The sequence below is a fragment of the Carassius auratus genome, chromosome 41, assembly GCF_003368295.1.
Source record: "Carassius auratus strain Wakin chromosome 41, ASM336829v1, whole genome shotgun sequence".
Taxonomy (NCBI): Eukaryota; Metazoa; Chordata; class Actinopteri; order Cypriniformes; family Cyprinidae; genus Carassius; species Carassius auratus.
In genome coordinates this window covers 23918090-23945493 of record NC_039283.1, presented here as the reverse complement: position 1 = coordinate 23945493, position 27404 = coordinate 23918090, and the positions used below count along the sequence as shown (strand labels likewise).

General features: G+C 34.9%; 3 protein-coding genes across 9 annotated transcripts; 1 reads left to right on the top strand and 2 right to left on the bottom strand.

The window, feature by feature from the left end:
* Positions 1 to 47: 47 nt before the first annotated feature.
* Positions 48 to 7405, bottom strand: LOC113059358 (V-type proton ATPase subunit C 1-A). Of its 2 annotated transcripts, XM_026227815.1 has the most exons (13): positions 7236 to 7405; positions 6261 to 6420; positions 6063 to 6130; positions 4688 to 4773; positions 4512 to 4606; positions 4271 to 4362; positions 3286 to 3384; positions 2768 to 2836; positions 2132 to 2224; positions 1948 to 2041; positions 1768 to 1865; positions 662 to 788; positions 48 to 572 (listed from the first exon to the last, which is right to left on the bottom strand). In XM_026227815.1, the coding sequence occupies exons 2-13, from the start codon at positions 6390 to 6392 to the stop codon at positions 474 to 476; spliced, it is 1152 nt and encodes a 383-aa protein (XP_026083600.1). In that variant the 5' UTR covers positions 6393 to 6420; positions 7236 to 7405; the 3' UTR covers positions 48 to 473. The 2 variants fall into 2 exon arrangements, with proteins under 2 accessions (XP_026083600.1, XP_026083601.1); XM_026227816.1 differs by lacking the exon at positions 7236 to 7405 and having other exon boundaries at positions 4688 to 4843.
* Positions 7406 to 10683: 3278 nt separating this feature from the next.
* Positions 10684 to 19140, top strand: LOC113059353 (antizyme inhibitor 1-like). 4 transcript variants are annotated; one of them, XM_026227803.1, is made up of 12 exons: positions 10684 to 10892; positions 11206 to 11258; positions 12868 to 13026; positions 13107 to 13280; positions 13408 to 13580; positions 14152 to 14286; positions 15306 to 15387; positions 15483 to 15557; positions 15651 to 15816; positions 16010 to 16128; positions 17482 to 17681; positions 17759 to 19140. In XM_026227803.1, the coding sequence occupies exons 3-12, from the start codon at positions 12919 to 12921 to the stop codon at positions 17871 to 17873; spliced, it is 1347 nt and encodes a 448-aa protein (XP_026083588.1). In that variant the 5' UTR covers positions 10684 to 10892; positions 11206 to 11258; positions 12868 to 12918; the 3' UTR covers positions 17874 to 19140. The 4 variants fall into 4 exon arrangements, with proteins under 4 accessions (XP_026083588.1, XP_026083590.1, XP_026083591.1 ...); XM_026227805.1 differs by lacking the exon at positions 11206 to 11258 and having other exon boundaries at positions 10684 to 10884; XM_026227806.1 differs by lacking the exons at positions 10684 to 10892; positions 11206 to 11258 and adding an exon at positions 11587 to 11845 and having other exon boundaries at positions 12904 to 13026.
* A 950-nt stretch (positions 19141 to 20090) lies between these two features.
* LOC113059367 (Krueppel-like factor 10) lies at positions 20091 to 24028 on the bottom strand. 3 transcript variants are annotated; one of them, XM_026227826.1, is made up of 4 exons: positions 23908 to 24028; positions 23373 to 23495; positions 21817 to 22285; positions 20091 to 20828 (listed from the first exon to the last, which is right to left on the bottom strand). In XM_026227826.1, the coding sequence occupies exons 1-4, from the start codon at positions 23926 to 23928 to the stop codon at positions 20563 to 20565; spliced, it is 879 nt and encodes a 292-aa protein (XP_026083611.1). In that variant the 5' UTR covers positions 23929 to 24028; the 3' UTR covers positions 20091 to 20562. The 3 variants fall into 3 exon arrangements, with proteins under 3 accessions (XP_026083611.1, XP_026083612.1, XP_026083613.1); XM_026227827.1 differs by having other exon boundaries at positions 23373 to 23473; positions 23908 to 24025; XM_026227828.1 differs by having other exon boundaries at positions 23350 to 23495; positions 23908 to 23925.
* Between the last annotated feature and the right edge of the window lie 3376 nt (positions 24029 to 27404).

Sequence of the window (27404 nt, the reverse complement as noted above, 5' to 3'; positions counted from 1 at the left end):
GCAAATTTAGTTAATTAATGTGTTTTACAAACAAACACCACACATTCTACTTAGAATAATTTTATATTTCGGTTCCATGACACAATAATTTCACACATATAAGCTACACCAAATGTACATAACATCACATTTACATTGCATCTTTGTAACACTTCTCTCATTTCGTTTCTTTAAATGGACCACTGGTTTATTTTCAAGAATAAAGGTTAATTAAAAACACATTTTGATATCTATCACTGACATCAGACAAAACATAAGCAGAATGACTTAAAAAACATAATTTCATTCACATGCACATACGACTTTTCTTTAAAACTAAAATGTAAACAAAGTACTATGGCCGGCAGATATGACAATAGAGACGTATCTCTGAATATGAATGAGCACAGCAAAGAGACTAAAACAAGAGTTCAGCACAGTATACAGTTTAATTTAAATTAAATTTATTCCCACAGACTAAACAAGCGGTTCTTCTATTTGAAGTCCAGCAGGTTGCAGTCGATTTTGTAGTACACATAGGGATAGTATTCCTGCTGGCTGAGGTTCAAGCCTGGAATATCCATTGCAGATTGCTGGAACAGGAAAAAGATGTCAAAAGCTTGCATGAAAATGTAATGTAATATAATTCCATGCATTTATGCGACAGGAAACAAAAACTCACGTCGATAATGGCAGCTGCTCCGCTGTCCAGATGCTTGTAAAGATCGTTCAGAACCTCCCTCAGCTTCTTCATGTTCTTCTTGTTGGGCTGCAAGAGCATCGCTTGGAAGTTCACCGGCAATCCATATCTGTGTTTAGAATTCAAAAAATAAATTAAATGAGTGATGCACTTAAAGGAAAACTCTGGGGCAAAACCGAATCTTAAAATTTAGGATGCACCAGTTTGAAACCGAAACTGGAATTTTAAAAAAAAATTGTGTTCCCTTTCAAGGGAACTAGAACAGTGTGAGGAATGCAATAGTGTTCACTACTAGAAGAAGCAGTGTCTTGTTACATGGTTACATGCATAACCCAAAAACCTTTTTTTAAATATTGTAAATGTATTAATATTATTACGCTGATTATTATTTATTTTTACAGAAACCAAGTTTTTGTCTAACTGAAAATCGATACCTAAAAAAAAATAAACAATAAAATAAATTTATTAATAAATCACTTTAAAATTTTAATTACCGCATATAACTTTCTAAAAACAATCACATTTCTACTCTAATTTGTTGTTGAAATATAAACATTTAAATGATTGCTGTAATAAAAAGAATGTGTAACTTGATTTATTTAAACATAAATCATAAAAAGAAGACAACAGTTCAGGTACATATGCAATGAATTTGTAAAAAAGTAAAGTTATTTTTTCGAGTTTCGATTTTTTCTTCCCAAAGGTAAATGCAACCAAAAATTGAATTTTTAGACGAAAATATCCGGTTGCCGCAATTTCAGTGAATCACTTATTTTAAAGTAGTTTTAACTAGTTTTTCACCATCCCATCCTATATAAGAAGAACAGCCTCTTTATAAAGCTACAAATTTATAAAACAAATGTTGATATTTGTTGAAAATGTTTGCGTACTCATCTAGACGACGTCTGCAAATTGTAGAAGCTGCAGTTTAGTTTCAATAAATGCTTATAAATGCAATAAATAAATGCAATAAATAAATTTGGACTGGGTATGAAGTCGGCGTAATACAATAACACATAATCCATAAGAAAAATCCTCATGATATGAGCTCTCTAGGAACTTCAAGAGATGTTGTATTGTGTCTCTACCTCAACACTGATTCCACAAAGACCCTCAGAGCTTTAATATGGATCCAAGCGATAAAAGCCTCGCTGAAGTTCACCTTCAGCCATCGAACAAGTGGACCCTGCAGACCAAACACATGCATGAAGGAGCTCAAATGAAGTAACATGCTAAATGCTCAGAGCATCCAGACAGCAGATGCATACAAACTGCTTTTTCTTGTCAGTGGAGAGTCTGGTCATCTCCTCCTTATCTGCTTTCATTTCCTCCTCGTTGTACTGGAAGTCCCGGAGCATGAACCTGTGAAGCAGACACTGGGATGACTAAGGCATTAAGATCCTCTAAACGCTGATTCACGACCACACGGTGGAGCTGGAAACAGCTGCTTACTTGTTTTCTCTGGCCTTGAGTCGGAAGTCATCGATGGCTTTTCTGAAGAGCGTGACGGTAAACAGCCCGCTGTCCTGGTCTTCAAAAAGCAAACTGCAGGGAAGAAAATAACACTAGTGTTAGGAGAGAATCTCAAATGTATATCATAATCAATCTAATATTTCACTCAAAATTATATTTTTATATATGAGAAAGTTCTCATTATCAAAATGATCATTGCTTTAGACAATCACCAGTGTGATTAACCAAAAAATCAATTGGTAAATAGTGTCTGTTCGTTCTTCTTTATTAGTTAATTGGTTTCTTAAAGTCCTAAACATGTTCTCCTCAACCAGCGGCCAATCAGACGCATTGATTTCCCCAAAAATATCAAATTAACCTTTCGTCAATCAACTTTCCCAAAAACCCAATTTAATCTTTTTTTAAACACCTTTTAAAAAACACTTATATGTTACTTAATACGAATCATTTCATCATCTTAAATCAAAAGAAAGTGTGTTCTCATAGCATTTGATCAATTTTCCTTAACTTCTATTCTGGGACCAGGTGCACAATTCCTTATACATGCAACACACTTCCGGAATTATGAACCTAAATAAAAGTGACCGACTGATGGAATTGTTGTGAGTTTCTTACTTGGTAGATCGTGGCACCACCATTTCTGCAAGAGTCTCGTAAGTGCGCTGCCAGTCGTTATAATTGGTCCTAAAGGGTTAAATAACATGCTGTTAGTATGTGCATTGAGAAAAATAAACACAGTAGCTTTGTGTGCATCCATAAAGATGTTCAGAGAGGCTGTTTTAATTGGAATTAGGGCTGGGCAATAACTATAAAATGTTTTTTTTTCAGGACATTTGACGATTCTCAATTTCTATATTTTTTTTTATTTAAACAACAGCATGATTCAATTAACGTTTTCTTTTAAACCATCTAATTAAAGGGCAGTTAATCACGTGGGTCTTTATAAGGTCAGATTTATTCTTTTATCTTAACAGTAGCATATTGTCAACATGTCTGATTATAACATTTGATAGGATTTCTATTTAAAATAGCGATTTTTCGATTTATAAAAAATCTAATCGTGTCAAAACATTACATTCGAATTAATCAAAATCAGAAAAATGTCCCCGCCCTATTTGGAATCTATCACTTACTTTGGTACGACCACCAGCATAGTAATGAGGTACTCCGAATCAAGCACAAAGTCGTCTTTCTTGACAATATCTGCCAAACTCCTGGTCAGCAGGCTCCCTCTGGCGACACAACGACAATCACATTGGTTCATTGGAAAATGATTCCCCAGCCATGACTCTCAAGTCTTTCCTTAAATATGTTTTTTCTTAAAGGAGTAGTACACTGTAACACACATAAATTGACTATATTGGACTACTTTTTTGGAGTTTGACAGATGTATACAGTACAATGGAAATGACGTGCGTGAATATTCGTTAAAAAAAAGTTAAATTACTTATGTTGCATGAAAAAAAAACTGCATTTTGCATTGTACATTTTTTTTTATTTCTTTAAATTAGTAAGACACATGATGAATTCTGTACATAAAAATATATTAATATCAATGCATTAATTTGGAAATCAATTCAAATCATTGCATCCAAACAAATAAATGGTTTCCAGGTTAATAAATGTTATGGATGCACGATATATCGGCCGATAAATTCAAACTTTTTCTGTTATCGGTATCATTCCGATAAGAAAATTTGGCCGATATCTTAAAGCCAATAAATAATGCATTATATCCTTCAGAAACACTTGACCTGAGACAACTCGTTTGCATTATTTAATTTATTTGTAAGGCTTTTAATGATGAAATTTGGTAATGGCAAAGCTAAACTATTTTTAAAATGTACACTGTTTAAACCAAGCTGCTTATGATCCAGTGTTAGGAATGTGGCTTTTAATGATGAGACCTTTTTATAATCAGGCTCTCAAAAAGTATATACAAATTTGGATTTAGATTTATCAGCCGAAATATCGGTTATCGGCTTTCAAAAATATCGGTTATCGGTCAAAATTTTCATATCGGTGCATCCCTAATAAATGTATTATAAAGCCTAAATAATGAATGTGAAATAAAACATCTAAAATTAGATTTAGTCGGATATGTCTGAGTTTACTCACGCATTCTTCCTCTCTAGATTCTGTAAGTTTCCCTTCAGGTTGTTGTAGGCTGAAGCTCGAGCCTTCAGGTCGTTGTCAATCTGTGTGACTTGCTGATGAACAGCAGGAGGAGAGAGTTTCATTCAAAACAGCATGACTTTTTTTTACGCGATTTTACTGTAAGCAACCAGTGCTAAACGAAAACTGACTGCCAATTTTAGTTCCAAAATTCATATAGAGATAATTGGATGTGATCACTTGCCTTGGTTATAATCTCAGAAATGTTTTTCAAGGATTGTTTGATAGGGTACTTGGCCATGTCCCACTGGAATCTTGTGACGTAGGTGACCAGATCGACTAAATCACGGCACAGAAAATGAGAGTTAATTCAACAAACCAGCAATCCCATTTCATGCCACAGATCCCAGTGACTCTCACCTCCATTAGCCAGCAGGTTCTCCTGGACTTTATCTCGACTGTCCTCCAACACATCAGCCATGTACTGAGCCACTTTCTTCACCACACTGTGAACGGCATCAAAAGACATCACAGCCCTCTGAAAACTATCTCCAATCCTCCAAGATTGGACATTCTCTGAGAAACAGAAGTCATCAAAACATGCCACATATCGGATGATTCAGGTGTCCAAGAAGCCCAGTTTAATTTAGTATAACGGCTTCTGATAACATCACAATATAGGGTTTTAAAAATCTGAAATCTAATAATTCTATAGATTAAAATCACATTGGTTCATTGGAAAATGATTCCCAAGCAATGACTCTCAAAGTCTTTCCTTAAATATGTTTTTTCTTAAAAGAGTAGTTCACTGTATTTTTTTTTTATTTCTTTAAATTAGTAAAACGCATGATAAATTCTGTACTTAAAAATCTATTAATATCAATGCATTAATTTGGAAATCAATTCAAATCATTGCATCCAAACAAATAAATGGTTTCCAGGTTAATAAATGTTATGGATGCATGATATATCGGCCGATAAATTCTAATTTTTTAGATTTAGATTAAAATAACGATTCGCATCCAACAGTCTGGTGCGGCCAAACCAAGTTAAAATAAAATACATGTTATATATATCAGACACTTGGTCTGGCTTTTTCTTTTATGCCAAAAACCATTAGGATATTAAGTAAAGATTGTGTTCCATGAAGATATTTTGTAAATTTCCAACCGTAAATATATAAAAACTTCATTTTGTATTAATAATATGCATTGCTAAGAATTCATTTGAACAACTTTAACGATGATTTTCTCAATATTTAGATTTTTTTTGCACCCTCAGATTCCACATTTTCAAATAGTTGTGACAAAAACTCAACCAAATATTGTTCTCCTAACAAACCATACATCAATGGAAAACTTTATTCAGCTTTCAGATGATATATATACGTCTCAATTTCCAAAAATTGACACTTGTGACTGGTTTTGTGATTCAGGGACAGATTTGAAAGGCAGAAAATCCTTTAAATTAGTATTATTATAGTCAAGCATCACTCTTTCAGAAATTACTAGTAAGTTTTACAAGCAATTACAAAGAAATGGCATGTAAATACATTGAATTAAATGTGAAACTTTGAAGTAGCCAGACCAAAATAGTCTACTGTAAAACATACTCCACTAATATTTGTTTTATTTACAGCTTCGGGGAAAAATCTATAGATTTAGATTGAATGAGGGCCAAAGAGAGATTAGAATCCAAAAACATGTCTGGCAGACTGTGAATGTTGATTTTGCATGACTTTTACATTGGAATTGATTTGCTGAATGTAAAGAAAAAGACAGAAAAACAACTTTACCTCTCGACAAACGCGTCCAGCTTGGCCAGCTCATCAGACAGCCCCACCAGGACATCTAATGTCCCGACCTACAGCGTTTAGAGAAGAAAAACACTTTGATCACCATCCAGTATAATGAAGAATTATCTGTACACCATCATGTGAAATGTCACAAATTCCAGCTGGGACTGTAAAAAGAGGAAGAGGAAGTGATGTGACCTTGAGATCGGGGATGTTGAACTTGTTGTTGGTGGAGAGGTTGTTTGTCCGAGTTGTGGCCGTCATTAGTGTGTCCCATGTCTGCTGGCAGGTTTTCTCTCCAGGAGCCGAAATCAGCCAAAACTCAGTCATGGCTGCTGAGAAGCCAGAAATGGAGAGTCTAAAGCAGTAAGACATTCATAAACTGATTGAAATATACAAACACCAGCTCCAACAAACAGACATTCAATCGAATACATCAAGAAAATGCAACCGTTCTTTAATTTACAAAAGCACAAGTAATAATTTCGGTTTAGTAATTCAGATTCGCCAACATTTTCACCAATTCCGGCACAAAAAGTCATAGTTGGGGACTAGTTTGGGTAAGTTAATGCTGAGTTACTGTATTTTACTCTGACATTTTAATGAGAATTTATTAAACCGATAGCTTGCAGACATGTTTTCCTCTACAAGAATATACAAGAAGCAATAACTAACTGATGAAATGCATAACTAGAAACGTATGTACTGATAATAGAAATGTTCATTAGTTTAAAAATGTAAGTGAATAATCATTAATCACTAATATTGCAGGGCTTTCCATTACATACAGAACTTCCCTTTAGATTCATATCAATTTGAAGCATAAAATCTCAGTATTAAATAAGAATAATATTAATCTTCATGTTATTTGACAACTAATGTATTTGAGTGACAGAAGACTGTATAAATCAGAATTTGAGGCTGTTATTGATGATGATTTTATATTAGCATCATAGCATAAACACGCAGTGCTTCATACAAAAAGTACAAGAGAACTGGTCTACACTATCAGATCTACACAGCACTACATATGAGATGTTTAATATAAACTAACAACTTAAAAACGCATTTATAAATCATATAAACATAAAGAAATAAACTCTAATCCAAATTAGCAAAAACAGCTAAATGTTCAGACGTTGCCGAGAGATCGCACGAATAGCGGATGTTTACCTGATTTCACCACGAACGAGATGAAGCGATGATTGTTCAGTAGTTTGAAACTCAGTAGTTTTCAAAGGATCAGTTTTAGGATTTGATATTCATAATGACACTCCAGTGTTTCCAAAGGCTTTCCTCAGAATCAGCTGATTGGCTGCTGTGATCTGCGCATGCGCAGCCGCGGGCCACAGCGACCCCTGGAGTCTGGAGTCCGGCTTCTTTTTCCAGTTAAAGGAACACTTCCAGAATGAAAATGTAAAATAGTACACAAATAAATAAATAAGCAAAAAACATAATATATTATACAGGGTGTTTAACAGTAAGCCATCCAGTGTCTTCATTCACCCCCCAAAGGCCAAGCCTTATATTCAGAGTCAGACTCACTTTTCTTATACTTTTTAAAATGTTTATAAAAATATAATTACACAGCAGAAAAAAAGTAATTATTTCCCTTTATACTGGTTCATAAATTATAAAAAACATACATTTTATAAAATGTAAATTATATTTATTTATATTATTTATATAGGCCTACTATTACAGTATATATAATATTAATTTATTACAATATTATTTTATTTTTTTATATAATAATTTACTTTATGTACTTTTGCAATTAGTTTTCTTTTTCAAATACTGCTATTTAGGTTTCTTTTTTTCACAGTATTAGTTCAGTTTTTAGTGTTTAGTTTATTTCCAGTTAATTCTAAATAAAATATTAAATATGAAAATAATTCATTTTACATTTTGTATTTAGTTTAAGTTTTTTTTATATAATATTTATAGTTTATTTTTATTTCAGCTTCATTTAAATTAACCAATTTTTTTAGTTAATAACAATAACCCTGAATTATTTAATATATAAATAAAAGCTTATTTAAAATATTAATCATAGCATAATAACTACATATATAAACACACACACACACACACACCCCTTTATGATCCAGTCGTGTGTGTATTTATGAAGCTGACTTCTCCCTGAAGGTCAAAGGCAGGAATGCCCAGTCAGCAGCCAGCGAGGGAGGCACAGCGGTCTTTTTTTAGACAGGAGTCCCTCTTCCTGGCAGCGGGTGTTCCCCACCCTGAGATTGAGGAAAAGCCCACAAAGGGATATGTTTATGGAGTTCAGTAGGTCTGGGGTGCATTGTTTGGGATACAATGCCAGGACTGGCTGGAGCCAAACCCCCAGATCAAACACCAGGGTGGGCTGACCGCTAACGGGCCGGTGGCCAGACCGATAGGGACATGTCTGGGCACGCTCGCTCTAATCGGTCACCTGCCCGCCGGCCCGAGTGCCTGGGGCATAAGAAACACTGCTTGATTTCCAAAAATAATGTGGCTCAATGGTAGAGCATTGCGTTAGCAGCACAAAATGTTGTGGGTTCGATTCCCTGGGAACACACATATCCTAAATACACTGTAAGTCGATTTGGATAAAAGCAACTGCATAAATGTAAATATTATGAATGATTTATTCATCATTCTTTCCCAACATGCTGCAGTTGAAAACAAAAGCAGTTTGCATGATATAAACTAGCAAATCTGAAAAGAAAAGTTAGAATTGTGAGCTGATGAGTCTCGATTACACTTTTTACTCAAATCTGTACTTAAAAAAATCTGAATCGTTAGACATAAACTAAGAAAGTCAGAATGCAAGCAAGGAACACAGAACTAAAGCAAAACGGAAAATAACTCTGACAATAGAATTGCGAGATGTGAACTCAGAATTGCGAGATAAAAAGTTTTTTGTGGCAGAAATGGGCTTCCCATATTTGGGAACACATCTGCCAAGCTACAAAATTAATAAAAACAACATGTAACTATCAAAGAAGTATTACGATAAACAATATTCTGAAGTCATATGCTTACTTTGCTACAGTTCTCAAATCTACTTCTCTGTCCTTTGTATTCAGACTGAGAGACTAATCGAGTTAAAATCCAACTGATGTTCTTTTTGTCAAGATAAAGGTGGATATTTATTAAAAAGGGTTTAAGGAAATGGGTGTTCATCTGGGTGCTGATGTACATGGGTGGAGAGATGAAAGGTGACAGACAGAGGCAGAAAACAGAAGATAAGCTCTATTGTTTTTGTTATGAACTCACTGTCTGTCTATTTAGCCCAGTGCCAATGACCTCCACATGTTTTCAACATATTAAAATGGTGTTTAAATATAGTTGAAATGAGGCAAAGTCATAAAGCAGTTTCCATTTACTTAATCTTTTATGTTTTCTCCCGATCAGCTCTTCTGAAATACTTTAGATTATTGCAGAGTTCCTTTATTTTGTTTTGTATTCGAAGCCTTAAAGCTCTTCTTTAGGAGAAATCTTGTTGCTCAACAGCAGTCGGGTGTTATTGCACATGGCTGAGGAACCACATGTCCTTCCAGAAACAGATCACCATTATACCAAGAACAATGGTTATCAAACAGCTCTGTTGACTCCGAGCCGCTGTAGATGTTATGTTAGATTAGATGCCATACTCTCATTTATAGTCCAGAGGGAGCAGGCACAAAACTCGGAACTGTTTTTGTGTGCCGCAAAAGAGAAACTTTCACTGACAGTGTAGCAGTCCGAGCAACATTGACGTGACTAAAACAAACAGAGCTATTGTGAAGCACAGTTGGCTCATTTGACATTCTGATGAAACCATTTTTGGTAAACGGACTCGGCAATCGGAGAAAAGGGAACTACACAAAAGAGGAATTTGTGTCTGTAACGTAAGAAATGTTTAGGTTGGACTTCATGGGAGCAGATTTGGAGAAATGAAGCATTGCATCGCTTGCTCTGCAGTGAATGGGTGCCGTCAGAATGAGAGTCTGATAAAAACATCGCAATAATCCACAGCACTCCACAGCACTGTGTTTGTAAGAAGCAAATAAGATGTTGCAAATTAGACTAAAATATGAGTCTATAATCCATAATAACACTTTTTCCAGTTAAAAAGTGTTCTGGTCTGAATCAGGAGAGAGATCTGCACGGAGAAAACAAGCCAAAAAAGTCCAAAACAACAAAGGTGTGGGTGGACTTTGATGTGAGAGACAACAAGAGATGGGCTTTTTCACTGGAGGAAGTGTTATTATGGATTATAGACCATTTTAGCCAGAAACCACAAGCAAAAATGCCTTAATGCTGGATGTGTTTCATCTTTTGTCTTCTCCAGATGCTAACTGATGGACTGGAGTGCTGTGGATTATTGTGATGTTTTTATCAGACTCTCATTCTCACGGCACCCATTCACTGCTAAGAAAGTGATGCAATGCTTCATTTCTCTAAATCTAATCGCTACATCTTGGTGTTACTATTTCAAAAGTGCTATTTAAGTCAGCATCTTCATCAGTTAGTCATCTCAAGCGGAAAGTAACAGGAGAGAAAGAGAGAGAGAGAGAGAGAGAGAGAGAGAAAGAGAGAGAGAGGAGGGTAAACACACCTCCCTCTATAAACTGTGGGTTATAGTGTGGTCACTAGATTCATTTCATCAGAAACTGGACACTGAAGCAGCAGCTCATCGATATGACGAGAGCAAAAATATTGAGGATAGGATACTCTATCAGTCAGTACATAAACTGAGAATTATTTCTAATGTTTTATCTGGAATCACACTATAAAAGTGCTAAATGGACAATCCTCTGACAGGAACATTGTAGACGAGACGATGAAGGCTCCAAGGTATGAGATGGCACACTTCCTTCTTATCAATATCAATATATATTAATATATAAATATTACAATTAAACACCTTCATGCTAATCTTACTCATTATTTGAATATAATATAAAATATATATATATATATACATACATACATACATACATACATACATTTATTTATTTATTAATTTATTTATTTATTTATTTATTTATTTATTTATTTTTAAGTAGCAAACATAAACGAAAAGTTAAAACAGTTATTTGAAGGTATTAGTTTACTTTATGTATTATATTTACAACTGATTCTATTTGCTGTTGTTTATGCTTTGCAGCTGCATGCACTTGTCAACGTGTGAAGATCATCAACAAATAATCATGTAAAAATGTATGTATATAATATCTATGTAAAGCATTTGTCTGTATATTTTGTAATAATTAAATTGTCGCCTTACCTAATTAATTTGATTAATATTGCTAGACTGTGATTTTATTGGAAATAATTTAAGATAGCATTTAAATATATTTTTTTATGTCTGCACTAGCATATAGATGCCCTAAAAGAAGCAGATTAGGAAAACAAAACAAAACTCTTCTTTTTTATTCTGTCTGTCCCGGTCTTCGCTCTCCTAATCAAATTATACAAACAGAAGCCCCGCCCCTTTACTGCATAAATTAACCTCTACTCCTCACTCTCTCATAATCTTGAAGCAGAAGCTCCGCCCCTTTCAGCCCCTTCATTGCTTTATTTAAATCTTCGCCCCGCCTCCTTCACGCCTTCATCGCTCATCCTTCACAACAGACGTCATCCAGCACCCGAAACTGTCCACATGGTCCGAGGCTCAGTAGATTAAAACACGGATATATGGCTCAAAACATCAACGTTACGTCTCTTATCGGTGCTTTTATCATCTCGTAAACATTCGGCCGAGAAAGAGAAGACGGTTTACCTCAAATGCCCGCGCTTTTTCCCGTGTAAGTAACGTTAGCTCTGGGTTCACAAGCTAACATGTACGTGTTAGCCTCTTGTTTATATTTGACGAAAATATTCGAGTTGTTTATGAATAACTTGACTGCTTACGGTCTAAACGAACGCGTTATGATTTAATGTTATTAATATAAATAGCGTTTGACTTGAATACTGGTGACGGTTAGCATTAAATAAACAATAGCGATGTTATTATTGATTAATCAGGGATTTTTTGAAAAATAAAAAAAACATATATGATAAACATTTTGTATGTACATTATATGAAAGACACGTTTTATTCGTTTCAGTGTCTAATTTCGATTTTCATTGTAAAAAAAAATAAAAATCATAAAAGCGTCTGCTAAATGCATAAATATATGACTATATATTTCTAAGGCCTATCCATAACAACATTTATGTAAGTCCATCCATACAGCTCATACACGTCAATTAATGTTTTTATTTTTCTTATTCTTTTTTCATGTAATATATACGTAATTTTAGGTTTATATATATATATATATATATATATATATATATATATATATATATATATATATATATAAATAAATGTGTGTGTGTGTGTGTGTAATTTATTTAAATACAATGTTTTATATAATATATTTAAATTATGCTAAATGTATAAAATACTACAGTTGAAATACCTGAAAATATAAACTAAACTAGGATTAAAAATGCATTATTATATATAGTTTTTTTTTTCTACTTTGTTGTATAAATTTGTTTGTTGGTGGGCGACGTAAAAACGCAAGCTTTATTGTTATTGTTATGATATTTGGCTACAAAGAATAATTGCTTAAAACAATGATTCCATTATGCATTAATATCTAAATATATATGCTTATTTTTAATCTTATTTAATGTGTGGAGAGGATGCTATATAATATTATTAGTGTGCATATGCAAATAAAACCTCTATACATTTAAAGAAAAGACTTAAAAGTTATGTAAAAATTGCTCAAGCCCTATCATTCACATGAGCTTGCATTTATTTATTTTTTTGCAGTTGTCATAAATAGGTGACCTGCTTTATGCCTGTCAGAGCGTCAGATTACGGATGACTATGAAGGGATCTGTGAATGAACCACGCTTTTCCGTCGAGCTGCTGGAAGGAAGCGCAGCTCTCCGAGATGTGATCGATAAACACATCCGTGATCAAACTCTTGTGAGTATAACAAGGGAATACTGCTTTATTGTGTCTTCTCTCTCTATACCAGAGCATGATGCATGTTGTTTTTTCTTTAGGCACTGAAGAGTGCTTTTTTTGTGGCTGACCTGGGGGTGATTGTGCGGCAGCACGTTCGCTGGAGAACTAAAATGGACCAGATTCGGCCTTTTTACACGGTCAGGAGCAACAGCAGCCCTGTGGTCATTGAAATCCTGGCGGCTCTCGGCACAGGCTTTGTTTGTTCAAACAAGGTGAATATATCAAATATAAGTCTCATCTCCTCTCTACTGTGCTCAGTGTCTTAAAATAGCACTCCAGTTGTATTTATAAAATCTATTATTCCTTATATTCATATATTTGTGTGTGCTTGTCTTTCAGCATGAGCTGGACTTAGTGAAGGGCTTCGGTGTCCCGTCTCAGGACATCGTTCTCGGAGGCTCGTGTAAACAGCTGTCTCTTATCAAACACGCAGCCAAACACAACGTCTCCGTCCTGGTGTGTGATAACGAAGCAGAGCTGAGGAAGATTGCACGATGTCATCCCAAAGCAAAGTGAGCGATTACGAGAGTAATATATATATATATTGTTGTCTTTTATTCCAGCTGTAGTTAAATGCAAAATGTCCTTGAAGTCCTGATAAAATGATCACTGAAAATGCAGAATTGTGGGAAAAAGTCGACAACAAAGAATCGTAAACATACAAATTATATATAAAAAAAAGTATATATAAAAAAAAGATATTCACATTCGTTCTCTCTTCTTCTTTTTTTCCTGGAGTTTGTTTCTAGAATAATATCTGTTATACATATAGATTTGCGAGAAAAAAGTCAGAATTGTTTGATAAAAAAAAAAACACACACAAATTTTTTTATTTTCTTATTCTTCAGTGGAAATAAGCTTCAGTTACAAACTAAATAGAGCTTCATAAACTAAAAGCAAATCTAAAGCCATAAAGGGGAACAAAGAAGCACATTGAAAGCTAAAAGTGCTTTTACTGTCTCAAAGTAGTGTTGTTGCTGATGATGTCATCGGCAGCGGCAGCTCTGATTGGCTGCGTTCGCACTAATGCACTGGATTCGATTGATTTAACCCTCATCTTTATGAACTGGTTTTCTGCAACAGAGTGTTGCTGCTGTTGACCTCGGAGAGCTGTTGCGAGCGCGAGGAGACGCTCATGCCGTTCGGCTCCACGCTGAAGGACTGCAGACATCTGCTGGAGAGAGCCAGAGAGCTCGGTCTGCACGTTACAGGAGTCAAGTGAGTCTTTTAGAAATCACAGTGGCCTCAGAAAGTGTTTAGACATGGTCCTATATCTAATGTAGTATTGTTTTAATAGTGTTGAGTATGTCTCTGATTTAGTAAACACATGAGTACAGCGGTTCAGTAAACGAGAAGATAATATATTGTTTTTACTTTTGTTAACAAAAACAGAAAAAAAAGCAGCAATGATCAGTGATTCATTCGTTAAGACAAACACTTTTGTTCAGGAACGAATTAGCCTTTGAGCAAACTGTTTGGATAAATATAACTATGTGATCAATGCTTTTAAAATAATATTGTATTATACATTTTTTTTATGTAACAACAAAAATGACTTACTGCCACCTACTGGCAGTTCTAGGGGAAAAAGAATCATAAAAAAAAAATATATATATATATATATATATATATATATATATATATATATATAAAATAATAATAATTATAATTATATATATAATTATTATTATTATTATTATTTTTTATTTTTTATTTTTTTTAAGTGCAGTGTAAATACTACTCAATGCTGCTTCTGTGCCGATTAAAAAAAATAGATTTTGTTGGTATTGATTCATTTGATTGGTACCAGTCTATAGAGTCTTATTATTCGAATTGAATTTGATTAAATGTAAAAGTTTGACACAAAACATGATCCATAGATCTAACAAGGATATAAAAGGCCCTTATAAAGGTTAAAAAATGCCTCTGGAAATGTGTTGTCGAAAGCACAAATGTCTAACACGAAGCTTTTTGAGCGCTGTTGAGCGGATTCTTACATGGCTCTGATTGGACACTTTACAAAACAATAATAACACTAAAGCCGAAATCATAATGCAATGCAATCTGTATTTACATATATATAACCTCCCATGTGATTGCATTAGACATTAAAGCTAGTGTCCGTAAAGCTTTTCTGAGAATGAAGGATATTTTTCTATAACTCGTGCACAGTTACGCCAAAGACATTTCTAAAGGAGGTCACTGAGGTGTGTTTTGATTTCACGCTCTGCTCACAGATTCAGCGTTCCCAGTTGTTGTCAGGATGCACAAGCGTTCTCTCGTGCGGTTTGTGACGCCCGCTGTGTTTTCGATATGGGGGTGAGTCAGGGAATTAGTTTTATCTATCTAAATGTCACTTTTAGTGTGTATTTCCCCCTTTTTCAGAAATGTGTTTTAAATGAATCTGCTCTTAGGAGGAGCTTGGCTTTGAGATGAGTATTCTGGACGTCGGAAGCGGATTTGACGGAAGTGAGGCGCAGTTAGACGAGGTACTGTATTCTGCTGTGCCTTTTCTAATCTATTTCTTGTATTTTATGCTGTTCCCCTCGCCGTTGAGCTTCTGGTGTTGTTTATGTATGCAGGTCGAACAGATGCTGAAGCCCATGCTGGACGTGTCTTTTCCTCTCTCGACCGGCTTGTCTATCATCGCTGAACCCGGGGTTTATTATGTGTCGTCTGCCTTCACGCTGGCCGTGAATATAATCGCTAAGAAGAGCGTGGCTCGTGATTTCAGTGGTCAAGCACACAGTGAGTACTAGTCAATATTTACATCAGATATTCATGATGCACCATGGGCTTTATTTTGATGGAGATATATTTGGATAAGTACTAAATATCTTATGTTGCAATATCGTCCAAATCAAATAGAATCCCTCTGCATGTCTCATAGGTGATGCACTGATCATAAGGTGTTTATTAAACACATCTTTGTGTTTTTCAGACGCACTGTCTGCGAACGACGAGCCTGAGTTTCTCTACTACATGAACGATGGGGTTTATGGGAGTTTTGGCAGTAAGCTGCTGTGTGAAGATTCGATATCGATGCCTTCGGCACACAAGGTGAAGATCTCACTCTTTCCCTTATATTTAATGTGACATTGATCCAATGGATAAACATCAGCGAACATCTAAAGATCATTTTTTGTGCTAGGGCTGTGCGATTATATCGAAATCATCATAAAATCACGATTTGAGCGGGCACGATTCCTAAATCGCTTTATAGCATAGGATTTTTTATTTTAGTTATTTTCTAGACAATTTGTTACACCTTTAGTTAGTGTTTATTTTGACTTAACTCTGTTCTAGACAAATGTTACACTTTTTTGATGAAGGCATTTCAGAAAACATTTCATACGGATTTAATACATCATACATAGGACCCTATGATTTCCGGGATGCAGAAAACATGGATGGAATCGCAGAATCCAGTTAGAAAAATGGAATTCACAGTTTAACGCAGGAATCTCACGGAATTTGTCAAATTTGGAATGAATTAATGAATGGTGCAGAAGGGCGACTTTCTTTTATTACACACACGGAAGCGATGATTTCTGCATCTGCTGTCTCACTAAATGAGTATGTGAACTGCACTGAGAGTTGATTTGAGTAAAACTAGCGTCCCATCACATACACAGAACTGTAAAGGTATTCACAGCAACCCGTCAAAATAAAAGCCTGGTTTCATTTAAAGACAAGTATTTGCCACGAATATTCAGCAGAATGCACATATAGCCTACTACTACTAAAAATAATTAAACATTATTTTTTAAGTAATAGTCACTCAACATGGAATGGAATTTGGAAAAGGAAAACATTTATTTTTTTGAGGAAAAAACATTAATCTGTGGGTGGAAACCGGAATGTAAAAAAAAAAAAAAAAAAAAAAAAAAATGGAATTTGGGGGGAAAACTGGAATTAAAAAAAAAATGGAATTTGGGGGGAAAACTGGAATTAAAAAAAAAACGGAATTTGGGGGGAAAACTTAAAAAAAGAAAACGGAATTTGGGGGGAAAACTGGAATAATAAAAAAAAAAAAACTGAATCTGGGGGGAAAACCGGTATTTTTAAAAAAAAGAAAAAAAAAACAGATTTTGGGGGGAAAACTGAAAAAAAAACGGAATTTGTGAGGTGAAAACTGGAATAAAAAAATAAAACGGAATTTCGGGGGAAACCGGAATGTAAAAAAAAAAAAACGGAATTTGGGGGGAAAACTAAAAAAAACAAAACGGAATTTGGGGGGAAAACTGTAATTAAAAAAAAAAAAAAATGAATTTGTGGGGGAAACCGGAATGTAAAATAAAAAAAGGAATTTGGGGTGAAAATTAAAAAAATTAAAAAAACGGAATTTGTGTGGGGAAAAAACTGATTTGTTAAATAGTTAAAGTTGGTCATGTGTAATGTGGGTCTCTTTAGGAGGTGAGCGCAGAAGAGCCGCTGTTCTCCAGCAGTCTGTGGGGTCCGTCTGCTGATGATCTGGATCACGTGCTGGAGCAATGTCTGCTTCCGGAGCTCCGTGTCGGAGACTGGCTGCTCTTTAAGAACACAGGGGCCACATTCACTAACGGAGAGGAACACAAACCACCCGTCTTCTACAGCATCACCGAATCTGACTGGTACAGAGTGAATCTCAGTGTCACTGGAACCCACTGCATTGGTTCTGGCTCTTAATCCAGTTGTTTTCCTGCTCCAGGCTACAGGTTCATAACTGCGGCCTCACTTTGGACGTGAGGATGAAGAACCTCTCTCTGGTACTGTGCTGCTCGCAACCAAAACTATCCCAGGCGTCTGTTTCCACCCCGGCGTGACATAAAGCCACTTATTAATATCATGATCTCGACTAAGCACTTAAGAACCTGGGCTCTTCTGATGAAGCTTCAGCTGCTTTGAAGAAGTTTGGAAAGAAGTGTTATTGACCATGGGTGCCATCAGCTTTAACAGATCTTTACACATATGCATCTAATTATATTGAAGTCAGTTTTATTAATATATACACACATAATATTTCCTCTTACTAAAGGAATCAGTCATGTACCAAGTTATTTATTAAACCTCCAGTCTAGTTTCATGAGATGCTTTTAAAGAAACATGCACTTGTTTTTTGTAGTTTGTGTTATGAACTGGAAAATTGTGATCTTCGTCCAGTTTGAACTGTTAAAGGAATAGTTCAGCGAAACACTGTGACAAAATACAACGGAAACTTTATAAACTGTTGAAATCTTATGCCCAGGATGCACGTTAAAGGGAAGGTTCATCGAAAAAAACGCTGAATCTGCTGCTAATGGACCTGACCTCAGGTCATCCGAGTTATAAAAGAGTTTGATTCTTCGTCAGATTTGGAGAAATTGCATCACTTGGTCACTAGTGAATGGGTGCCGTCAGAATGAGAGCTGATTAAAACATCCCAATAATCCCCAAGCACTCCAGCTAACATCTGGAGAAGACAAAAACTGAAACAAATCCAGCGTTAAAATGATTTAATCTGTGCATATTTCTCTCCTGATTCAGGCGAGAAAACATTTCTGCTGGAGGAAGCGTTATTAAGTCTAGAGTACTTGTAATAATGACCAGAAATTAAGTTAAAAATGTCTTTGATTTTGTGATTATTGCGATGTTATTTTCAACTCTCATTCTGACGGCACCCATTCACTGCAGAGCATCCATTGCTGAGACACTGATGCAAAGCTTTCAACCTAATCTTTTAACACAAGTGTGCAAATGTGCAGTAAGTGCAAAGATCTGATCCAGTTGTAAATACTTGCATTGCATTGCATTGGTTTCTGCATTTAAATGAAAGAGGACAAGTGCGGTTGCATTTCATAATGCAGTAATGCACAAAATTAGGAAGTGTCTGCCCAAGTGTCTGAGAATGTGTTGAAGACGGCTGGAGCAAGTGCTGCTGGTTGAAGTGAGAGGAAGCTCTTCTGTTGCTCTTTACCTGTGAGATCCAGGGAAGTGAAAGCAATACACTGTGCAACAAAGAACAGGAATTGGACAAAATAAATGTTTGTTCAGTTTCAGAGCGGTTACCTTTTCTTTACAAAGGTTTGCTGTCAATAAAATGTTATTAATGGCCTTGTGGAGTCGTATTTCCTTTTTAATGTCTGCTACAATGTTGCATTTACTCTTCATTATCAAACATGGCTAGGAACAAATGCAGTGTGTTTTATAAAAAGAACAAGTTGGTGAGCTAATTGGTTACTGAGTAATGAATCTGAGTTCTTCATAGTATTGAAAATGAAAACTTTTATTTAAAAAAAACTATGTATTTATTCATATATGCAACAAAAAAACATTTAGAGACTAACAAAAGAGTGATGCTTTATAATGACACATTAGTTAATGCATTAACTAACAGTACAACTGTTGCAGTATTTATGCACTGTTGTTAACATTAGTTAATAAAATGTTCATTCATTGTTTGTTTTGGCACAAATCCAAACCTGAAACTGTATTAAAGCTGCGGTAGGGAACTTTTGACGCTCGAGCGGTTAATAAACAGAACTGCTCGCGTCTTGCGGAAGAACATCGTAGCCGGAACTACTTCTCTCTGTTTATGTCTATGAAGAATCACAAAGGTACTGGGTTACTCCGCCGCGGTATCCCCGAAGCAATCTAAAATAGTCCGAATATAAACACTTATTATAGGTGCACCCTAGTGATTCAGGACAAGCTAAAAACACGGTTTGGAAAATGGATTCATGGTGTACTCGCTTATTATATACATTTTTCTACATTTTGAACACAAACAAAGTTACGGACCGCAGCTCTGATTGGTTGTTTTTTACCGGGAGCGATGTATTTCTGCAAATGGCAACAGGACACTGGGAGGAGCCAGAGGAGCTTGATTTATACACAGATTATCTGTCTCATATTCTACTGTCAGGACATAATGACAGGTTTAACAAATATGTAAAAAATATATTTTTTACAAAAGTACTACTGCAGCTTTAATTTAAACATCAACATTTAAGAAGATAACATTGATAATAAGTAATGCATATTGAACAGAAAATCAGCATATTAGAACGATTTCTGAAGTATGAACTTTAAAGTTTAAATGAACTTTTCCTGATGTATTTTTTCCAGCATCATTCCTCCAGTCTTCAGTGTCACATGATCTTCAGAAATCCCAAACGTTTCGGTTTCTAAGAAATGCTGTTCCTTTAATAGTCAAAGTTTCCACAAAAAAAATATATTTTTGATATTTTTGATTTCTGATGATCATGTGACACTGAAGACTGAAGCTGAAAATTCAGCTGTGCATCACAGAAATAAATTACAGTTTAACAGAGATTCACACAGAAAACAGTTGTTTAAAACTCTAATAATATTTCACAATATTGCTGATTTTACTGTATTTTTTTAATAAACAAATGCAGCAAACATATCAAAAACATTTTTAAAAAGTCCTAATGATTCCAAACTTTGGAACAGTAGTGCATATATATATATATATATACATAAACAGTTAAAGGTGAAGCTGTGAAGGACCCGTCAGCTCTCAGTTTTAGGAGCCAGAGGCTGCAGGTTTCTGATGTTGTGAAGACGGTAAACCTCCTTCTGCCACAGCGGCGTTCTCCGGGCGGTTAGATGACGGCGTGTGTGTTTTGCCAGGTGGTCGCTCCGCACAAAGCGGCTGTGGCAAACGGGACAGGAGAAGCGCTTCTCTCCTGTGTGAGAGCGCCGATGACGAGACAGTTCATCAGATCTGGCAAACCGCCGCAAACAGCCGTCCCAGCAGCACCTGAACGGCTTCTCACCTGAGAACGGTAAACCAGACTCTCACTTTGTTTCTGCAGGTCTTATAAAATCATCAGCTCGTCCTCAAAATAAAGCAGAATGTCTTAAATTCATACAGTCTTGGTGTTAGATGTTGCACACACCTGCAAAAATGTATATCTTGCTCCTAAGTAAGTGGTTTGTGTTCCAAAGCAAATATCTAATCCTCTTTAAATCAACATATATCTACTTGAAATGCAAACTGAACACACAGAGCCTTGTTTCTGAGAAACTGAACAAATCAAGTGAATTTATGCAGAAGACGAGAACAAATATCTGCGCCTGTAGAGAATGATGACGTTTTACTCATGAATCAAGTGGATTTTTCTGAGCCTTTCGATTGATGTTTGATCTTGTTTTAAGATCAAAGAGATATTTGAACATGTTTTTTTTTTTGCTGTGTGTGTTCAGAAGGTACAGTAATATTATTATTATACAGTAATTATTTTATTTTTTTATTTAACCAGGATAACCTATCTGAGCAAAAAAATAAAAAATTAATAAATACATAAATAAATATATATATATATATATAATGTTTTAGTTTTTATTTAATCAGGATAACCTCTAAGCAAACAAAAAAATATTAATATGAATTTATTTAAATGAAATATATATATTTAATTAATAATAATTTATATATATAAATCAGGTGGTTGAAAGCTGGGGTATTCAAGCATTAAACGATTTATTGTATTTTTTCATTGTTTTTATTTTTTAAATAAAAATAAATGGAGATTTGTTGTATTTTTCAATCCGTATATATTTATTTATTTTACATTTATTTACTGTGTTATAAAAAAGTCTTTAAAATGTCTTGCATTTCATAAAACCTGCAATAACCCTGTTTTCAGTCCAAAGTAAAAATCTGCTGAGAAGCACTGAATCATGCTAATCATCTAAATCATGCTAACAGTAAAACTAGCGCTTCGCGTGTGTCAGTGTAATAGAAGCCGATATTCTCTGTACCTGTGTGTGTCCTCAGGTGTGCTTTCAGGTGGGAGCTTTTGAAGTACGTCTTCCCACAGTCGGGATGGGTGCAGATGTGATCACGGGGCCGTGATGGGACGGCTCCAGACGCGGCTCTGTTTGCGGACGAGTCTCGGACCGGAGCCGGAGCGATGGCGGGGAACTTCAGACCCAGTGAAGGTGCTGTGGATGTTAGTTTAGGGGGCAGAATCACCAGGACTGAAGATTCGGCCACGAACAGCACCGATGCCGGAGGAGAGCCGGAGCTCGCTGGCACCGGAAGCATCTGGAAGACTGCAGCAGGGGCTGATGGGAGATCTGCTGGAGGTCTGAGCGGAGCACGGTCGGCGTCTGACGTGTGCCGGATCACGCTGACCGCTTGAGATCTGGCCTCGGGTGAAGCCGTGACCTCTGACCCCGGGTGCGGGTCGCTGTCCGGGCTGGACGGTGGAGTCATGCATGACATAACCTGGAAAATACAAGCAGTTCATTATGGATGAATCTTACTAAAAACATCTTCAGGTCATATTGTGCTAGTATTGTCATGCATGTCTTAGTTTTGAGTTTTGGCCATTTCAGTCACAATCTCAATAGAGAACTGAAATTAAAACTGTATTTATCTTATTACTGTACTACAATACGTTTTACGGCACACAGGTAAAACTACTAATGGACCTCACACTAATAGATGATCAAACTAATAGTTCTCAACATATTTTCCATTGCTGATAAGACAATAGTTGTGTATCTGATTTCTGTATAAATATGCAATATCATGAATGAGGCATCTAATTAAATATGCACTAATTTCCTGAATATGTTCATCAATTTCATGTTATTTTAGTTTTTATTATTATTTTGAATAAGTATTTATTTTTATATTTTCTGATTTTTTTTCACTTTAGTTTTATTTGTTTATTTAGAATGCTTATAATGTCTATATAGATTATTTTCAGCTTTTATCTATTTGTACACCAAGATTTTAATATATATTTTATTTATATTTTTATGTCATATATATAATTTGGCTATTTTTTCATGATTTCACAAAAGTAGAAATTCAAAATTTAATGCTTTTTAAAATTATTTTACAACTTTATTATATTATCCATGTAATAACAATAATTAATGTTTAACACCTTTCTAAAAAAACAAGGCAGTTTTATAAAAATTGTTACAATTCAGGATTTTAATCGCTCTGAACACTGGATGAAGCCAGGATGAACGTTTTTAATTATCTTTTTTTACCACTCCATAAATCAGAAATACATACATTTTCAACATGTTTTTATGCATAAATGTTTATTTACAAACTCACAGCATTTAAAGAAATGATTTGCAAATGAAATCTACATATTTAAATAAATGAATGCAATAAAATAAACACTTTAAAATATATTTTGGATGTGCATGAAAAAAAAGGGCATGCCTTAATTTAAATATGCACAAATTAAATGCAGTGCAAAAACATATGCATCAGTTTAAATGGTGTAGAATTTGAGGTTTGGATTCTGCTGTTGTTTGGGACATGACGTGGATCTGTTTGTGAGCTTGACCTGTGTGCTGGACTGCTGGGGGTCTTCACACACATCAGAGGACGCTCTCTGCTGGAGGTTCATGGACATCAGCGCCTCCACAGCTTCTGAATATCTCCGGTCTGAGACTGAGCACCTCACAGGCTAAAGCAAATCAAGCACATTTAATTCATGTCAAATACACAATTTATATATAATATATCACAAATATATATATATATATATATATCACAGGATAGTAGGTATAAAATATATAAATTACAGAAAAAATAAGTTTTATTTTCAATGCTTAAAATGTAGTTTTATTAAATTATTAATAAAATTCATCATCTCAATCAATTGATTCGTTTGTACATTATCTACTATTCATGATTATTATATTTCAATAGCTTTGACCAGTATTATTCAAAATCAGATTTTTAAAAACATGTTTAAAAAATATAATAGGAAACATAACGAAAAGAAGGCATTAATATGAGAAGCATGTTATGTTTATTTTTTATTAGTAGCAGATCAAATTAGTCTTAAATGCATGAATGCAGTTGTTTTTACTTACACATTTAGATCTGGATGCCATTCTGATGCTGCATGATTTCTCTCGGTTATCACTCAGACTGAAGACTCATTATGATCAACTCTGTCTCTGTCTTGGGTTCATTCACATATTTCAGAAAACCGAGCCGCGCCGTCGAGGTCGTGGTTCCGCCTCCAGCCAATCAGCGTCAAAGGTGTGCAGAGCGTGGGCCAATCAGGAGCGCGCGTCGCTGCGTGATCAGCGGCTGATCGGCGCTGTGTGTGCGGATGGTCCACAGACGGTCAGCTGTGTGTTTGACACTGATGTGCGGATATTTAAGATGATCCCTGCTGAACCTGATTCAGCTCGGGCATTTACTCACGTGTTTACTCTTTAGCATTTAGTTAATATGTGCATTCAGTGATTTCAATCTGTATGACCTGTATGTTGTTATTGTTTTTATTGAAGGTTTAGATATTTTGTTTAGCACCTTGGGCAACAGTTGTTGTTTTTAATGGTGCTATATGAATAAAGCTGACATTGACAGTGACATTGACTATTAAAAAGCATCAATTTTCTTCACAACACTGCAATATCTCTGTTATTTCATCATTGCACCATAATATCATTAAAAATAATGTTAAACAAGTGTATATGTATATTTGCTTATATATGTATATATATATATATATATATATATATATATATGTGTGTGTGTGTCAGTGTGTGTGTGTGTGTGTGTGTGTGTGTGTGTGTGTGTGTGTGTGTGTGTGTGTACGTGATCATTTTATAAACACAAACATAGCTTATATATAGATTCATATATATTTTTATATATAGACATAGGCCTATACATATATATTCAGATTTGTATTTATATATAATATAACATCTACATATCTTTTTAATATATTTAACATATTTTGTATATTATTTTATACATTTAAACACACACACACACACACACACACACACACACACACATATATATATATATATAGAGAGAGAGAGAGAGAGTACATTTTATTTGACATACACTGGAATTTTTTTTACAGTTATAAATCACACACACACACACACACACACACCTGAACAGATTGACATCATTAACTCAATAAAGGAGAACTGTGCATGAGAAAAACAAAGTCCAAACTGAAGGCAATGACATTAGTAAGTTGTTAAATAAGTTACCCAACAGACAGTCTGTCAGGGATGTTAGTTCTCCCTCTGCTGAAGCATGATCTGCACAAACCATGTTCCTGATAATATTTTATGATACTGTTAAACGACACTGGCTTCCCTCTCCAGCATTAGCGGGTCATCTGAGGCCTGAATTCCTGCACTCAACCTTTGGCCTAGATTTGTACGAGTGCATGAGCTTGTGTAAACCCCACCGAGGCCACAACATGCTCATGCACTTCACACGATTCAACCTCAGTTACTTTGGTGAACTGGTGATCTTACAGGTTATGACCACACAAACAAGTTAAGCAAAGGGTACAGATGTTAAAAAGCATTAAATAAATGCTACACACTGTGAACGTAACCTGCTATTAGAATCTTAACTTTCCGTGTTTTCGCTGTTATACACTAGGGGGCGCTATTACACATCTTCTGAAAGAGCACTGAATCTCTGGATCAAAAACAATATGAGATTATGAGAAATGAGAAACTAAAACAGCTATGTAAATATCATTTGCATGCACTTTATAACCTCTAATAGTTTAACACACAAGTTTAAGTATAAATGTATGTATTTAGTTTGATTTGGTGATGTTAAATCATATATATTTTTAATAAGACCAGTTCATTTAGATGTTACTGTTTTTAGGTTACAATTTAGTTTTCAGTGTTGCACAATAATCAATCATAAACTGACCAATCAGAAGCGTCAGAAGTGCATTTCATTCTGAAGCTGTCGGCTATTTTTAGCTCTCTGAATCTTTCCTGTTTGCAGATTCTTATCTGAGCACAAAGTGCACTAAACTCAAGCCCCCACATGCTTCCCAGAATAGAATCTGACGTGTTTACAGAAAGTCACTCTTTAACTCTCTAAACAAAGTTTTGGTTAAAAATAACATCAGCCTGTATTTCTACACTGACCGTGACATGGATATTTCATTTAATTAAAGCTAGAATCTTCATATTACCTGTAATCAAGGAAACACAACAAATAAATATAATAATACATTTATTGGTTGCTTATTTATTTGACAAGGACAATGCATGTTAATGAACATATGTTAACCACATAGCTTTACAAAATGAGGAAAATACTCCTGGTCTGTTATAATTTCATTTTTCCCTTTTCCAAAAAGACTGATTGACCATGAATGTGTCCAGATAAAAAAAGTACAATATGTGACACATATTAACAGCCGTTTGTCCTGGTGTCCTCTACACAAGACATGTAAAAAAAATACTTCTTGTATCAAAGTCAAATAAATGATAATTACAAAATATCATCATATTTCCCTAAGAGTGCTGAATTTGATTATTGCATATCAGTCAATATTTAAAGACCAAGGAGAAAGTGTGTTTACGATCAAACCTCTAAACAGTTGATATCTCTAAAAAGCCCTGAATGTGCTCTGTACAGGATTTAACACTCAGAGAGATCCAGTGAAATATAACGTCCTTCACACAGGACAGAAGTCTAGAGACAGAAAGAGGACTGGTTTAAAACTAGAGCTGCTCCTGACTAGATTTTGTTCATTTAAAGGGGAGATAACACACACAGTTTCGTCAGATTTGCATCACTTGCTCTGCAGTGAATGGGTGCCGTCAGAATGAGAGTCCAAACAGCTGAACAGTGAGGCATCAGGCAAATGTCATGTAGAAGGCAAAACCTGCCCCCTTCTGGGCATTATATGCACAATTACCCTAGAGAATGCAATTTATGCAAAGAGAATGGTCTAACTTTGTATTATATAAAAATAATAATTTGGTGTTTTATGAAATATGATAAAAATTAAGACATTTTGAATTGATTGCTACCGAACATCACTTTACAGAATGTATGTGTACATACGGTGAGTGGACCAATGATACACTCAAATAAATAAATAAATAATAATGATAATTAAATGCACAATAACCAGGTTTATATGTTTAGCATGAATAGATTTGAGACAATTGAATATTGCTTGTTCCATACATATTTTTAATGTTAACACTTTTTTTTAACTAAAATAATTTCAATTGCTTTCACCATTAACATTTTTTCTGATTCTAAGCCATTTGAATGAATGCATTAAAAATATGATTATATTAATATATGCAAATATTAATAAAGTTAATAAAAAACTATGGCATTATTATTATGATTTTTTTATGAGAATTCACTCATGTATTACTGTATAAGTCTGTTCATGGTAAAACTGTAATTTGAAACGGATGGCAATTTTAAATGCAGCTCAAATGCATTTATCTTAAATTTATGCCTATGTTATTTTTAGTGCACTAGTGAAAATGCAATGTGGAGAGAATATACATCATTACTCATCGTGGCTTATACAATACTCAGGTGCAGGTTCATG

Excerpts from the sequence above, each read along its gene's own strand:
- LOC113059358 (XM_026227815.1), bottom strand. The coding sequence starts at position 6,392 with ATGACTGAGTTTTGGCTGATTTCGGCTCCTGGAGAGAAAACCTGCCAG. Across the intron at positions 4,774-6,062 it reads CTGGACGCGTTTGTCGAGAG|TGTGGTGAAGAAAGTGGCTC; the intron begins GTAAAGTTGTTT and ends TGCCGTTCACAG. Across the intron at positions 3,385-4,270 it reads AATCTAGAGAGGAAGAATGC|AGGGAGCCTGCTGACCAGGA; the intron begins GTGAGTAAACTC and ends TTGTGTCGCCAG.
- LOC113059353 (XM_026227805.1), top strand. The coding sequence starts at position 12,919 with ATGACTATGAAGGGATCTGTGAATGAACCACGCTTTTCCGTCGAGCTG. Across the intron at positions 13,581-14,151 it reads CGATGTCATCCCAAAGCAAA|AGTGTTGCTGCTGTTGACCT; the intron begins GTGAGCGATTAC and ends TTTCTGCAACAG. Across the intron at positions 15,388-15,482 it reads GCTGTGTTTTCGATATGGGG|GAGGAGCTTGGCTTTGAGAT; the intron begins GTGAGTCAGGGA and ends ATCTGCTCTTAG.
- LOC113059367 (XM_026227826.1), bottom strand. The coding sequence starts at position 23,928 with ATGGCATCCAGATCTAAATGT. Across the intron at positions 22,286-23,372 it reads CCCAGCAGTCCAGCACACAG|GTTATGTCATGCATGACTCC; the intron begins GTCAAGCTCACA and ends TGTATTTTCCAG. Across the intron at positions 20,829-21,816 it reads ACACCTGAGGACACACACAG|GTGAGAAGCCGTTCAGGTGC; the intron begins GTACAGAGAATA and ends TACCGTTCTCAG.